A 17,569-nucleotide genomic window follows, 5' to 3' on the forward strand; every position below is an offset into this window, starting at 1 on the left:
CCCATGACCAAAAATCCAAACCAAACCCAATGCCGATGAGTTGATTCCGACTCATAGCAACCTTAGGGTATCCAAGGCTGTAAATGCGTATGGAAGCAGACTGCCACATCTTTCTTCCACAGAGCAGCTCTTGGATTTGAGCCACCAACCTTTCTATTAGCAGCCAAGTGCTTAACCACTGGCCACCAGAGGTAAAAACCTAGGCTTTAGAACTGTAGTCTTCCAAGCATTTAGGGACGTTTCCTTTTTACATGCCACGTGGAAACCAGTGTCATTTGTGAGATGTGGAAGCTATGCAGAATGAGCATTAAAAGAGCCAATTTTACATTTAACAGTTGCACATAATAAAATTATGAGGAGCTAGTATTGATTATTGATTATTAGTGGTTTTCCTTAAGATCAGTATGATTTTACACATGTAATTAGAAAGTTATTGCTACTAATGATTGGCAAGTCAGTTTATATCTCTCATGCTGAATTTGTTCACAGTGGATTAGTGCTTGGATAATATATTTTGTTTTAATTTTCTGTTGGGTCTGCACATTTTAATGAGTATTGATAGAATTAAAATTATATGACAACAAATGTAGTTATGTGAAAAGTAATATAATAATAGCTTTTAGAGCTTTAGGCAAGCAAATTTATTTAGCATAAATTAGCAGTTAAACATAATAAGTCTTTTCAGCAAATACATCATCTGGTTTTGTCATTTTTTTTTTTTTTTTTAATATATACTGCTTTTCCTATGGCCATAAGTATAAAATTTCAAATTCCAACAGTGGCAGATTCTATATTTTCGGGGACCAAATATATATGTGCAATTTTAAAAGTAATCTTAGTAGTTAATATATTTCAAATACGCTGAGTGTATTTATGTATTCACATAGAAATTAAATAATAATAAAAGAAGTCAATGGCAATGATATGAACACTATTTAAATAGAATTTGATGGTGTCATTCTTGTTTCCCAACCTTTTTTTTTATGAGATGGGTAGGAGTAAATGGTAATAAACATTGTTGTAGAAAAGTATACACATAATAATAATTGCTTGCAAGTCAGAATTTTTTATCAGACAAACACACAACTTTAACCAACTAATACAGGCTTCTTAGAGCCAACAAAAACATTTCAAAGTAATGTTCTGGCTGAACTGGTTATAGCCCATTTGTGTCCTTTGCTTAATAGTGGTGCCTCTAAAGGGGCTGAGTTACATTAAACTCTAATGAATGTGCCTATTTCATTTAATGACTTTCAAAGGTTCTGATGGGAAGATGTGTATGTAGTGTGAAGACTCCAGGTAGAATGCAGCACTTATTTGGTACAACCATGAACTTATTTAATATAAATATAAAGCATCTGGATGGAATCCCAAGATGCGTTTAGTAAAATGCTCTCATTATAATTATTATATCCAACAGCATGGTTTCAGTTCAGTGCTCTATATCTGTGTTTCTCCAGAATTTAATGAATCCATGGTCTAGGGGCAACTGAGGTAAATTTTATCTTCAAGAAGGAAAAAAAAAGATACTCATAAAGTACCAGTTTATGTACAACCTTAGTTCCTTATTGCCTTCCCAAGTTACCCTGAAGTCGAAATATTTCAATTATGATGGACTAGATTATGTTGAGAAAAAACAAAGTAATGGTCCCATAATCTTGGTAGCATAACATGACAAAATTTATTTTTAGTTCAAATACTTGTTCATTCTTGTAATCTGCAGGGTTAAAAGGGGGAGGGAAGTTTTCAATCATCAGGGTTTATGAAGGTCCCAGGCTGATGGACGAGTCTAACCATATATGTTTCACTGTATTGATCAAAATAAGCTATGTAGCCACACTGACATTAAAGGACTCTAGGAGATGTAACAGTTTCGTGCCCAGAATGAAGAAACGTTATGTATTTGTAATCATACCTAATGTCTACTACTCACAGTGTGGTACTTAAATGTCCAGAGTTGGTTTTCTTAAAGGGTTCTCATCACCACTGATAAGAAGGATTATTTCAGTACTTTCTATCTGGGTTTTCACCAAAAACTTGTACAGATTGTAAGAGTGATCATGCATCACTAGGATATAAACCAAGTGTGTTGAGCAGAAGGGAGAGATTTCTTAGATCTCAACACAGCATTTGTGTTTTCTACACAAACTACACTAGTTGGATATACACAAAACAAAATGTAATGATTTACTTCATTATTTATATTAAAAGATTTTTTTAGAGCTAGGACAATAATTTAGGTAAGTCTCTTGAATTAAATATATGTACATGTGTTTTCTATAGTTACCAATGCAAATGAATTTATTTATTTAGTTTTAGTTCGGTGATGTCCCCAAGGAGTTTACCTTTTTCTTTTGGTTGTTGTCTGACAAGGAAAAGAAATCAGTCAGGTGAGATGGCAAAGTACCCTGTCCAACTGAAACGTTAGAAGGTGAGTTGAGGAGATAATTGAGTTTAACATTCTGAGGTGATATAAAGCAACTGATAGCTGAAGGAAACACCCTGGAAGGTCATCCACTGTCTCAGTTATCTTCTTACAAAGCATGTGACTCTAAGGGGAGAGAAAACATATATGAACTGAGTTAGAACAGGAACATTTATTGTAAAGAACAGTGATAAACTTGGTAGAGGAATTGTGTTATGTAAGTTACTTGTATTTTTGCACCTAAATATTTTAAAGCCCTTGAATTTCAAAGTATTTATTTATCTATTGTCACTCTCAGTATAAACTTTGAAACTTTGAGGTCAGAAATTTGTCTATATTGCAAGAGTCTTACTAATAGGAGACAATTATCAAATAGTAAACAAATTTTCTAGGGAAAGTTAATTCGTAACCAGTGTTATAAACTAACCTCGGAAAATGACATAATGAATGTGTTTTATCCCTTTCATATTATATCTGCCCTTTGTCAAATTTAAGAGAGACAAAATAAGGAATACTGTAAATACTTTAGTTCAAAATAGATCATAGGTTTGTATTTGTAAGTTTCCTAATTATTAAAAATAATAATAATAAGGAAAGCTAGAATTGTACTCTTTTAGTACACATTGGGAGCACCTGTCACATAGTGGTTAAGAGCTGTGGCTGCTAACCAAAATGTTGGCAGCTTGAACATTCCAGCTGCTCCTTAGAAACTCTATGGGGCAGTTCTACTCTGTCCTATAGTGTTGCTATGAGTCAGAATTGACTTGACAACAACAGGTTATGGTTTTTGTTTTGTTTTAATACATATTTACTCTTATTCATAAAGCAAAACACTTCAGGAATCTGGAAAAGTTTAATACTGCATATAATATATCTTGGTTATTTATAGCTGATTAATTTACTTAGCAGCTCACATGTTAATCTATGAATGTATACATATGAGTTAATCAATTTAGCACTTTAAACCATTGAAAAAGGTGCGCCACAACTTTAGGTTCAAGCTACAGTACTTTTTCTTGATAAAATTATAATTTTTTTCAAGGAGATAAAACAAACTAATGTTTCGAGTTAAGCACGTAAGTCTTGGAATTAATGAGGAACTCCTTCTGAGGTTATGTTTTAATAAAGTTCTTAGAAGTTCTTAGAAGTATTATATTGCTATATAGCTAGCAATATAAAACAATAAAAAAACTAAAACCTAAATAATTTTATATGGTCTCTGTCTTAGTTATCTAGTGCTGCTATAACAAAAATACCACAAGTGGATGGCTTTACCAAACAGAAATTCATTTTTTTTACAGTTTAGGAGGCTAGAAGTCTGAATTCAGAGCTCTAGCTACAGGGGAAATCTTTCTCTGTCAGCTCTGGAGAAAGGTCCTTGTCTCTTCTGCATCTGCTTCTTGGTTCTTTGGAGAATTTATGTGTCTTAGCATTTATTTTACCCTGTCTCTATTCTGCTCACTTGTTTTCTCTTTTATATCTCAAAAGAGATTGACTCAAGATAGGCCCTACACTAATACTGACTCATTAATGTAACAAAGGCAATCCATCCCCAAATGGGATTATAACCAGAGGCATACGAGTTAGGGTTTACAACACATTTTTAGGGAACATAATTCAATCAATAACATTCCACCCTTTGGCCCTCCCGAATTTGTATCCTTGCCACATGCAAAACACATTCACCCCATCACATCATTGCAAAAGTCTTAAATTAATTCTAAGTCCAAAATCCCATCTTCTGAAGAATCTAAATCAAATATGGGTGAGACTTTACGGATATTGCATCCTGGTGCAAAATTTCTCTTCATCTGTGAAACCTAGACTTCAAGCTATCTGTTTCCAAAGTACAATGGTGGAACAAGCACAATGTACACATTTCCATTATAAATGGAAGAAATTGAAGGGAAAGAAGGGATAGCAGGCACCCGGCAAGTCTAAAACCCAGCAGAACAATTTCCATTAGCTCTCAAAGCTTGAAAATAATCCTCTTTTCTTTGGGGCTACCTTAATTTTTTTTTTTTTAGTTATCTAGTACAGCTATAACAGAAATAGTACAAGTGGATGGTTTTAACAAAGAGGAATTTATTCTTTCATAGTCTAGGAGACTAGAAGTCCAAATTCAGGGTGCTAGCTCCACAGGAAGACTTTCTCTGTCTGTCAGATCTAGGAGAAGGTACTTGTCATCAATCTGCCCTTGTCAAGGAGCTGCTTCTTGCAAGGACCCAGGGTCCAAAGGATGTGTTATTCTCCTGGCTCTTGTTTCTTGGTGGTATGAGGTTTCCATGTCTCTCTGCTGGCTTTTCCCTTTTATATCTCAATGAGATTGACATAAAACACAACCTAATCTTGTAGATTAAGCCCTGTCTTATTAACATAACTGCCACTAATCCCACTTCGTTAACATCATAGAGGTAGGATTTACAACACATAAGAAATCACATCAGATCAAGAAATGGTGGACAATCACACACTACCAGGAATCATGGCCTAGTAAAATTGATACACATAATTTTGGGGGACACAATTCAATTCATAACAGCGGCCATCTCGGCAATGTTCCTGCCCTCCAGACTCTGGAGTGTGGCATGCCCTCTGGATACAGGGTGGAAATGCCTCAGTCCTGGGCTTCAGCTCTACAGTTAAGGTCCTCTGGGATGGCCACTCTGCTCCTTCTGCTTTAGTGGCCCCATTGTCCTAGTCCATCTGAGTGGCAACCTCACACCCTCGGCTCCGGCAAGCCTGTTTTTCTGCCCCATGGGCATGGCAGTCCCATACCCTCAGCATTGGGCAGTGGCTCATTTCCCTGGCACACCTTAACTGCAGCCCCATACTCCAGAACCAGGAGACTGTGGCTCCACCCTCTGAAACTGAGAAGGCCCTGACTCCTGTGCTAATTGCAATAGTTCTGCAGCTCTCCGAGCTGCTCCAGGAATGGTCCGTTACTTTTCTTGAAGGAAAACAGATGTAGCTCCTTTGGCCTGTTCCCTGTCTGTAGATTTCCAAGAGGCAGACAGCATTCTTTCTTTTCGTTCTTTCTCTGTCCCCTTCGATCTAACCTGATGGGTTTTCTGCTATGGTAGTTGGTTAGATCCATAAATCACAGACTCAATCTCTTTAACAAAAGATTGTGCAGCACATCCTTGGTGAACATTCTAGAACATGTGTCCTTAGTTTGTAAACATAATTTTCCAAATCTTTAAGTTCCGCTTTCATTTTGCACAGTTCATTTTTAAGTACATCGTTTTCTTCTCATATTTTACTATAAGCAGTAAGGAGAAACCACACAGCCCCCTTAAGAACTTGCTTAGAAATCTCATCAGCCAAATAGCCAAGTTCATCATTTACAAGGTCTACCTTCCACCAAACATTTGAACATAATTCAGACAAGTTCTTTGTCACTGCATAAAAAGGATTGCTCTTTCTCCATTGTCCAATCACATGTTCATCATTTTCTTTTAAAACCTCACCAAAAAAAACCCCACTGCTGTCGAGCCAATTCTGAATCATGGTGACCCTATCAGCCAGAGTAAAACTGCCCCATAAGGTTTCCAAGGGTGGCTGGTGGATTTGAACCTTTTGGTTGTCAGTCAACTCTTAAACACTGCACCACCAGGGTTCATTTAACATCAACATTCCTAGTAACATTCTGTTTCGGGTGCCATATGTATTCTCCAAGACTACAGATACTGTCTCTATACCTCTCCTTACTTTCTTCTGAGCCCTCACCAGAATTGCCTTTGATGTCCGTAATTCTACCAACAGTTTCTTCAAGGCAATCTAAGCTTTTACTATTAAAAACAAAACAAAAAACAAACCCAGCACCGTCAAGTCAATTCCAACTCACAGCGACCCTATAGGACAGAGTAGAACTGCCCCATAGAGTTTCCAAGGAGCACCTGGTGGATTCGAACTGCCAACCTTTTGGTTAGTAGCCATAGCACTTAACCACTAGGCCACCAGTGTTTCTGCTTTTACTATTAGACACCTTAAAACTTTCCAGTGTCTACCCATTACCCAATTCCAAAACTGCTTCTACATTTTAGGGTATCTCTTAGAGCAGCACCAAATTCTGCCTCAATTATCTAGTGACTCTATAACAGAAATACCACAAGTAGATGGATTTAACAAACAGATATTTATTTTCTCACAGTTTAGAAGGCTAGGAGTCTGAATTTAGAATGCCTGTTTGAGTGGAATGCTTTCTTTGTTGGTTGTGGAGGAAAGTTTTTGTCTCTTCAGCTTCTGCTTCCTGGTTCCTTGGAGATCTCCATGTGTCTTGGCATGTATCTTATCCTATCTCTGCTCTTCTGCTCTTATATCTCAAAAGAGATTGACTCAAGAAAGTCCCTATACTTATCCTGCCTCATTAATATAACCAAGACAACTCATTCTCAAATGGGATTATAACCACAGACACAGGGGTTAGGATTTACAACACATGTTTTTTGGGGATGCCATATGTGTTCTCCAGGACTACAGATACTGTCTCTATAGCTCTGCTTGCTTTCTTCCGAGTCCTCACCAGAATTGCCTTTGATGTCCATAATTCTACCAACCATTTCTTCAAGGTATACACATACAAGTATATATTCTATGTAATACACACAAATACATAAAATCCAGGTAAATTCATTAAGAAAAGGAAAAACATAACAAAAAATTATCAGTGCCAATCCAGTTTTGAAAAGATAAAGGCATTCCTACCCTCTTCTAAGAAAACCCAAATCATAATATATCCACTCTTTATATTTTTACTTAAAGTAAAATATTTAGAGTAGATTTTAAGGACAAAATATTAATTTATCTAAATCGGTAGTTTCTTCAAAGTGGGCCCATAAACAGCAGCATACTGTCTTAAAAATCCACACTCTTGGCCTCACCCCAAACCTAATGAATTAGGAAACTCTGTGATGGAGTTCCCAGGTGATGCTAATAGGTGCTGAAGTCTGAGAGTCCTTGGTAGATCAATGATATTCAAACTTGTTTAGATGAGCTGATTTGCAGAGGAGATAGCAGGAGTTTCTCAGTGAAGGAAGCGCTAAGTTGAGTTCTGTTCAGGGCAAAGTTTTTCCTAGATTCCTTACTGAATCTCATAATCAGTTTCCAAAAGACTGGATTAAGTTTGGTTGCCAAGTGTGTACCAAGTGTGCAAAATATTTATAGTTAGAGAATCTATCAAGGGACATGCCTATTTTTTTTTTTTTTGGAAGTGTATAACTGTCGCTACTATTCTATGTATATCTGTTTCCTGTCTACCTGCACCTAGATACTTTTCTTTAATCAGGTGTCAAATATTGCCTTTTTAGAGGCACACTCCATAGTTACCTAATGTAAAATAGAGCCATGCCACCCGCAGTTCTACCACCTATAACAACAGACTGTGTAGTTCTCACCACTAACCATAATCTGATTTTTTAAAAATTTAATTTAACTTTTGTAGTTACCTGTCTCTTAACTTCCTTTATAATATGAGCTCCATAAGGACATGAACTTTTGAGTCTTGTTCACAGATGTATCCTTATCATAAACCATGACTAATCATTGCATTCATTTGATAAACTTTTGACCAAAATGTATGTAAATATGGCACATGCTTATAAAATACTTAATAAATATTTTATTTGCTGAGTATTAATCAGGTAACCTAACATGTTTGACATTGTTAGGCCAGGGAGACTAGGTTCTTCTTTGTGGAAAGTGTCTGAGATTTTCCCGAATTTACTCCTCAGAAAAATCTCTATAGATAGTATCTGGTGGTCTAGTTTGCCATAATTATTTTCTAAAGCATTATTAGATTGATTTTAACTCAATATATGTGTATACATCTTTTATAACCATATGTTCTGTTTCTCTAATTTGGTCTCTCTGTAGTCATTTTGCTTCTTGAGAAATTGCTAATAAAGTCAAATTTCAAAATATGTTGTAAATAATGATTATTGTGAAAGCATAGTTCCCTTTCTGATAATTTTTTAAAGTTCTTCATTTCCATAATATCTCTGAGATTTTACGAGTTTCTACTCTACAGTGAATAGAGAAAGGAATAGAGAGATAAAAATGAAATTATTTAACTCTTTAATTTCCCCTAGAAAATGATAAAATATTACCTTGGCATGTTAAAATTATTTTTCTGGATGCATCTTTTCTTGGTAAAAATTCAGTGGAAGGTATTCAATTTAAAGGCTTCTTTTCCACTAAGTGACTTGTTTTGGACTACTTACTCTAATTAAATAAATTATAAATATTGCTTCTCCTCTTCATAGAACATGGCATATTATTACAAGGAAGAATCAATGTAATGTAGTGACCCCAACTAAACTACCTACTGAACTTTCAAATGAAAACATTTGGATAGATGATGTATTTATCAATAAAAATAAATTTTCTTTTCAGGGAGTTTGGCCGCTGGAAAGTAAATAACCTTGCAGTCGAGAGAAGAAATTTCCTTGGCTCCCCTCTGCCTCTTGCCCCTGAATTCTTCCGCAACATAAGATTTTTGGGACGTCGACCTACCCTTCAGCAAATCACAGAAAACCTTATCAAGAAATATGGAACACATTTCTTGCTATCTGCTACTTTGGGAGGTACGACTCTTTAAAAATATTTGTGCCTGTGTGTGCTTGTATATAAAACTGTATAAATCAAAGTAGTAGATTAGTCTAGATACCTACGGTTTGAATAATCTCTAAAATTCATTCATTAATGTATTCAACACATTTATTGAGTGCCTTGTTCACAATCATGAGGTAGATGAATATCGCTTAGTCCCTGCCTTAAAAGCAATTTACAATCTACTCACACGCATTAAATATAGTCAAGTTATTACACTCTAAAATACAAGACGATGTTGTTTAAAAATTTTGTTTAAAAATTAGTTATAAGTGGTCACAGTTGGGAGTCATTTATTCTGGGTGTAGAGAGCAGGAAAAAGCTCCTGGAGTAAATGACAAAGATCTACAATTACATTTTCATGTTATTTTAGTATTTTTGATTGAGGTTGATATACAATTTGGAAAGAGATAAATGTGTATTATGATGCATAATATGAGAATACAGATCAGTAATGTTACTTCTCAATTTATAAATTAAGAAAGCTATTTTTAATAATGTTTATTATGATATATGATTCATCACTTTCAATATATTTAAATTATATTTGGGGAGTTATGGTGTAATAGACAAGACATGACATTTTCTTAATAGATGAAAATATCCCAGAATTCTGTACTTTTAATTTTGTGTGTAACTTCAAAACACATTCAACCACTCCATTTAGAAATGGATTTGTACAGTTTTATAACGATAATAATAATAATAAACATTGAATAAAATTGGACAGAAAAGACACAAAAAGTAGGTGAGTCCCTACGTCCTTGTCAGTTTCTCAATAAATTTACCAAAACCCAAAGCCAGGCAGGCTGATTCAAAGCAAGGGTGTGGTTGTACATGAAAGACCACCTGCTCTTCATTTTCTTCCTCTGAGAGGAGTCCTTTCCTTCCCTTACCTGCTATTCCTATCTGTCAGCAAGTCATACCAGCTGATTCTTCCAGAAAACCAAAACTAAACCTAACCAGTTGCTGTACAGTTGATTCCGACTCATGGTGATGCTATAGGACAGAGTAGAACTGCCCCATAGGGTTTCCAAGGAGAGTCTGCTGGATTCAAACTGCACTGAGCTTTTAACCACTATGCTACTAAATTAGCACTATGCTTTTAACCACTACGCTACTAAATTAGCACTATGCTTTTAACTACTATGCTACTAAATTAAACTTTCTTCTGACCCTCCTACCCCAACCCTCCTAAACCAAGTCACAATGATTTTTTTGTTTTCCTGGAGTATGCTGGTGGTCCATCTTCCCCAGGGATCTTTTTAAAACTTGATTCAGGGCATGCAATTCCCTCTTTTAATTAAGACCTAAGACTGGGTACTTAAATCCATTTTCCTATGGTTTATAAGGCCTTACATGGAAATTCTTGCCCTGGGTTACATCTCCTATGTCTCTCTTCCTCATTCTTTATTTTTCAGCCACAATGACCTTCACATTTTTCTGCTGAAATGTTACTTTCTCAGAGAGACTTTTCCTGTCCATTCTATCAGCAATATTCCCCAGTGAACTCTCATCACTCTCTAGTATCTTATGATCTTACCTTTAACGTTTCATAATATTTATTATGACGTAAAATTATTTTCTTTGTCTCCTGTTTTATTTTCAGTCATCTCTGCATATTTTCTTGAAAAAAGGACCTTTTCTGTAGTTCATACCGCTTTACCCCAGTGGCTATAATAGTGCTTCATACACAGAAAGTTCTCCACAAATATTTGTTAAATTAATAAATAAGTGAGACCATCCTTTGCCAGGAGACTGAGGTTGTTCAGTTTTCTAGATAAATGTCAAAAGTTTATGATCTAAGCAGAGGATAACCGAGATGTAATTCAGGGAGGAGTCTCAATGAAAGAAGCAAATTGACAGTTCCAAGTCAGTGTCACAAATATAGATTCAGAATCGGGAAGAACCGGTATCCAAACCAAAGGACAAAAGCACTGTGAACAAAGGGTGGAGAAGTTGGGAAAGGAGTGTAGATCCCTGGGCTTCTTAGGAAACTTAAAGTTTTCCATGTAACCTTAAGGTTTTAAATATGGAGAGTATAGGTGGCTCAGGAGGACAGAAAATGCCAGAGACCCTGAATGAATACACTTCTTCATTCTCTACTTGCGTAAAGGAATAATACTAAATTAAAATGTTAAAGAGATCAGATAAACCAAGCATTAAATCTGAAGTACTCCTCTCCTTTTTTTTTTTTTTCTCTTTTAACAATCTGTGAGACTTAAATACATTTCAGTAACTTCTGGGATTTTTGATTTGCTTGGTAGTAGAAAAGGGGTGAGTAACATCAGTGTGATGGGTCATGGGAAAATTAGAGTTGATGCAGGAAAATGACTTAGGCACAATACGTCTTGTCATTTAAACATGCAATGTCTTTAAGTTATTGTTATTATTACAGTAGCGTAGAAAGCAAAAAAGAATTAGGAAATATCCCAACAATTGTGAGAACTGTGGTTCTATGAAAGCTGTGTCTATTTGGCTTACTAATGTCAATTATTAATGCCATAAAATCTGAAGTAAAGTTGAAAGTTAAATTTTTTTATAAGTTCTCCTCTAAAAAGCCTATGAGTTTTGAAATACTGATCAGGTTTCATTATCATTCTATCAACAATACTGAGCACCTAGAAAACTTGCAGAACATAAAAGATGTTCTTGAAGTAAGAAAGGAAGGAGAAGACAGAGAGAAAACAAAAGAGATTAAAAAGTACAAATAATTCCCATGGACAATTCGTTCCTTAGTACCAAAGTTTCAGCAGACTTTGATCTGATTATTTCATTGCTCTAGTATCATAGGCACCACACGTCAGCCTTAAGATTGGTTTTTGTTCTGTATTGTTTGTTTGCTTTTAAACCATGTTTCAATTTCTCTCCTGGGATTGACTTACTTCTTTGTGTTGATTATTCCAATGATGGTAATATGCTGTCTCAAAATCGTTTTATGACTATTACTTAAAAGCCTTGTTCAATGATTTCCTTAAAGGTGGGTGCATGCACCTACACATAAATAGACACACACACACACACACACACACACGAATAAAAACTGCATGAGTTCTTTTATGTTACTGCTTAGTATCTAAAAATTGTATCTGATTGCCACTCTGACTCACATTCTAAACTCTGAATAGTCCTTGGATTTAGAATTCATTATATTTTCTGTTGAAACTCTTTTTTTTTTTTTACTCTCTAAATTCCTTCAGGAATTTCTGTGTAGTGATGTTAATAATTCAGCTAAAATGCATGAAATTATTTAAGTATCTTAAGAGTATGAACTATCTCTAATTAAAATGTGTACCAGGAATGATTTCAGGCATTTTTTAAAATTATTGCTGTTGTAATTACACTAAATTTTCTTTGTTGGTATAAGTGTATACTCTTAGTTTTATATGTTTTACGTGACTGAACATAAAAAAAAAAATAGAAGAGTATTAATCCATTTTTTTCTTTAACTGAGTCTTGTGGTATTTAACTTGAACTGAATCTCTCTCCTTTCTCTTTATTGACTAAAACCACCCAATAACCATACTAACATGCTGAGGATGTCAGTGTATGTTCAACAAAAAGACAGTTATTTTATGCTTCCTAAATAACTAGATTTTCAACTAAATTTACACATTTTTCAAAACAAGTCGATGGTAAAATATTCACTACCAAGTACTACACTGATAAAAAGGAAATAAAGAGCAACTTTTTCCCCCAAGAGTTATTTAGTACATCACACACAATACATTACTGACTTAGGTATAAAACTTTGGATAGCATATTTGAAGCCTTAGTTGGATATTTTATGATAGGTAAAGCCAGTGATGGAATTATCTTATAGAGAAAAGTAAATTATAAAAAGACCTTCTTCAATATATATCATTTTCCCACCTGTTTCATTTTATAGCTTCCAGGCTATTTATCAATATAGTAATTCCACTAGCTTCTGTTTTGGATAATACCTTCTAAACTCCATCAGTGTTTAAATATCTAAAATAAGCCACTCCATTTAAAAGAATCAATCTTGAAAAAAAGGTTGCACTTCTGGGGTATATTGATTTCTAGCTATGGAATGTATTTCATTATCGTTTTTGTAATATATTTCATTATAATACAATACATGATGAACACTGAAAAGAGTGTATGTGTGTACAGAATATAGGAAAAAATATGTGAATAGAAAAAGAAACTTCAAATTATTGGGTTTATTAGTGGGGGTGGGGGATGGTGATGCCCACTGAAAACCACCAAACCTGAGTTCTGTTTCAATTGAAAACACAAAGACCTAAGGAAGACAGAGAACATGTAACTAAGGAAGATGGAGAACAAAATAAAATATATAAATTTTATAACAAAATATTTAGAGCAATTTTAAAGGTGTTCTAATTGCCAGAATTGCACAGACTTATCCACCCAGTCATAGCAGTGGAAAGCTGCAGGTCTGTCCTCTATGAAGCTTGCCTGCAGTGAGAAGCAGACGTAGATATGTACTCTCTCAAGACAGCCAGATCTGACAGAGGAAGCAGAGTAGGATGTGGGGAGGCTCATGCCAGTCTTTTTCCTACATCAAGCCTTTTCTATTAACTCACTGAAATTTCTTGGGCAGGAGTCAGGAGTGGGGCAGTGAGGAGTGTTTAAGAAAAACACCTTTTCATGCAGAGGAAAAAAGGAAAAATTATTCTACCAGTAAATAGAGAACATATTAATGTTTATTATATTATAACAATTATAAATAAAAGTTTTTCATTCAGAGAAACAGAAAATAAGTCCAGTTTGAAGAATGTTCTTAGATGCACAGAGTTTTTAAAAGCCATAGTTAAATTTTAACAGACATATTTGCAAACATTTTTTTTCTCCATTTGTGTCTTTTTAAATTTTTTTTCTGAAAGTGCTTCATATGAGAATGTATCTTTTGGTTACCATATGTCCCAACATACACATTTGATAATGTATTTATTTATTTTTAATATAGGAAATGTTTTTTTGTTGTTGGAATGAAAAAAATGCATGATTGATATCCAGAATCTATTAACTTATTAGAAGAGTTATTTTTCTTAAGTAACAAATAGTATGTCACTGATAACCCAATGTATAAGTAATAATGTCTGCAAAGCATTTCATTTAGCTTGAAAGTTTTACAAGAATTTTGTTTGTTTTTCTTTATGTATTTCTTTCAAAGAAAGAAGTCAGAAATCAGCAGCAGCATATAATATAGATAGAATATCAATTAGTTTTTTTTTCATTTCTTTGTATTATTGTAAGTACAAGAAATCCTGAATATCCTCATCTAATTTGAGAAATAGTCAATTCTCACTTTTCCCTGTGCAAATTATGTTTTGTATAAAGTATCCACAGATAGCTGTTAAATCTATGTCATCTACCACCTTTTTTCAAAATCGATTAACAGCTGCCTTTCTCATTTTCACTTGGTCTTTTCTTAGGACAAACAAATTCCATTTATTTTGGTTTAACAGCAACGTAATTAAGAAAGCCAATTTTCTAAAAGAACGTATGATTTATTTCTCAATCAAATATGAAAAACCACTTGAAAATGCATGGGACTGTGTTCCACTATTAGAATACTTATTCTGTTTTAAGAAAAAAAGAACTTAAAAAAAGGAAAATAAATATTTACTGTAGCATCAAATACCAGGGAATCATTAAAATAAATGGTACTGAAGGGAAATAACAACTACTATACTAGTATTTAAACTATTTACTTTTTTTTATTTACTTACACTACTTAAGGTTAATTATATCACTTCATCTATCTATCAATCCATATATGTATGTATGCAACCAGGGATATCATTGCTGATGTCAGATGGATCCTGGCTGAAAGCAGAGAATACCAGAAGGATGTTTACCTGTGTTTTATTGACTATGCAAAGGCATTTGACTGTGTGGGTCATAACAAATTATGGATAACACTGCGAAGAATGGGAATTCCAGAACACTTAATTGTGCTCATGAGGAAACTTTGCATAGATCAAGAGGCAGTTTTTCAGACAGAACAAGGGGTACTGATTGGTTTAAAGTCAGGAAAGGTATGCGTCAGGGTTGTATTCTTTCACCATACCTATTTAATCTGTATGCTGAACAAATAATACGAGAAGCTGGACTATATGAAGAAGAACGGGGGATCAGGATTGGAGGAAGACTCTTTAGCAACCTGTGTTGTGCAGATGACACAACCTTGCTTGCTGAAAGTGAAGAGGACTTGAAGCACTTACTAATGAAGATCAAAGACCACAGCCCTCAGTATGGATTGTACTTCAACATAAAGAAAACAAAAGTCTTCACAACTGACAAATGAGCAACATCATGATAAACGGAGAAAAGATTGAAGTTGTCAAGGATTTCATTTTACTTGGATCCACAATCAACAGCCATGGAAGCAGCAGTCAAGAAATCAAAAGACGCATGGCATCGGGTAAATCTGCTGCAAAGGACCTCTTTAAAGTGTCGAAAAGCAAAGATGTCACCTTGAAGACTAAGGTGGGCCTGATCCAAGCCATGATATTTTCAATGGCATCATATGCATGTGAAAGCTGGACAATGAATAAGGAAGGCCGAAGAATTGACGCTTTTGAATTGTGGTGTTGGCAAAGAATATTGAACATACCATGGACTGCCAAAAGAACGAACAAATTTGTCTTGGAAGAAGTGCAGCCAGAATGCTCGTTAGAAGCAAGGATGGCGAGACTACATCTTACAGACTTTGGACATGTTGACAGGAGGGACCAATCCCTGAAGAAGGATATCATGCTTGGCAGAGTACAGGGTCAGTGGAAAAGAGGAAGACCCTCAACAAGGTGGATTGACACAGTGGCTGCAACAGTGAGCTCAAGCATAACAACGATTGTAAGGATGGTTCAGGACCAGGCAGTGTTTTCTTCTGTTGTGCATAGAGTCGCTATGAGTTGGAACCGACTCAATAGCACCTAACAACAAAAACAACAACAACATCTATTTATCTACCTATCTATTCTAGCTCTTGCATTCATATTTCTCTGATTATAGAGTAGATGCAAAAGCAATATTACTAATTAATTTTAATGTTTCCCAAGCCGGTTATCTGCTAAAATACTTTAAAGCCATGCATATAAATAACAGTACAAATAAAAAAAATTAACAAATAAGATAAAGATAGCTATATCAATAGTTCCTAATAATGATGTCCCTGGCAACCAAGGCAAAAGATAAGAGTTAAGTTATAAAATGGCAGAAATTTGATTGTATTTTTCTGGTTATTTTATACAGTCTATTGACATAAATAAATCATTCGTTTTTTGTTTGACAAATGTGTATTGAGTCACTTGTAACAGTGCAAAGACCCAAGACCTTTCTTAAAGGAGTACTCAGGATCACTGATGCAGACAGACATTTAAATTGATAATTAAATTTTGTTGTAGTTTAGAGCCTGATTACTAGAATGTGGTCCACAGATTAGCAGTATCAGCTTCACCGTGGAGCTTGTTAAAAAAAAAAAAAGGAGCTTGTTAGAGCTAGAGAATTTCAGATTCCATTCCAGATTAATGATTGAGAATCTGCATTTTAACAAGACCTCCAGGTGATTTATTTGCACATTAAGTTTGAACAGTGCTGTTTAGAGTATCTATATAAATTTAAAGGGCACTTTACAGCTCCAGAAATTTCACTTCCAAGAATTAATCTTACAAAGATAATAGCAAGAGTTTATAAAGATACATAACAAAAATGCTCACTATAGCATTGTTTGCCAACAGCTTCGATATTAGAAGCAATTTAATTGTATTTCACTTGATGTAGATGCAGTGCCACCGAACTTGGGACAATTTATTTCCAGTCCTCCCAGTTTCTCATCATAATACTATGTGGAGTAGTCTGGTGTCTAGGCAATTTTGTTTAGATATTTTCAGTCTTGGTGGAGACTCCTAATAATTTTAAGGTCAGTTGTTTTCCTTCTAAGTGTTTTCCAAAACATGTTTTGTTTTTCTTTTTGTCAAAGCTATGTAAGGCTAGCTACTTCCTTCCCATAATATCCTGCAGATGCCAACTGGTTTTAAGCCAAAGTGTCTGTTTTCTACTGTCTTTATATATTTGGCTCAGTTTCTTGCCAGAGGCCTATTTTTCTAAGACTTTTTTTTTGTTGTTGTTATATCTATTTGTTCCTAAAATAGTCCCTTTCCCCTCACTCACACAAACACACACAACACCATATTTGAGGAAAGATAGGTGCCATCACGATGTGTACCCTTTAATATGTTGAACAAAGAAAGAATGGCCATCAGCAGTGGGAGTTTCATAAACACTGTGCAATCTGAAATCTAACTTCAAAAGGAGAACAATGACCAACAATTTTAAGACTTTAACAGAAAACATACTGTGGTCTGTCATTACCAAAATGTGACATTTTTGAGTTAAAAGGTTACATCAAAAGCAAAACCTTCAAACAGTTACATTTAAGTCATGTTTGCAATGGTTATTGTATGAGAAGAATTCTGCTCAAATAGCAGTTTTTTATCAGTGAAACTCACAGCAAAGCAAAATGGGCGTTAGCAATAAGATCTT

General features: G+C 34.8%; 1 protein-coding gene across 2 annotated transcripts in view; it reads left to right on the forward strand.

The window, feature by feature from the left end:
* The window catches only part of BRINP3 (BMP/retinoic acid inducible neural specific 3), a 531,587-nt gene that overhangs the window by 237,788 nt on the left and 276,230 nt on the right, over positions 1 to 17,569 (forward strand). Inside the window, exon 2 of one of the 2 annotated variants that reach the window (XM_003410835.4) lies at positions 8,819 to 9,009. The exons of the other annotated variant lie outside the window; for it this stretch is intronic. Coding sequence (XP_003410883.1) covers positions 8,819 to 9,009 — 191 coding nt within the window. The remainder of the gene's footprint in view (positions 1 to 8,818; positions 9,010 to 17,569) is intronic. 2 annotated transcript variants of the gene reach the window in all.

The sequence above is a fragment of the Loxodonta africana genome, chromosome 25, assembly GCF_030014295.1.
Source record: "Loxodonta africana isolate mLoxAfr1 chromosome 25, mLoxAfr1.hap2, whole genome shotgun sequence".
Lineage (NCBI taxonomy): Eukaryota > Metazoa > Chordata > Mammalia > Proboscidea > Elephantidae > Loxodonta > Loxodonta africana.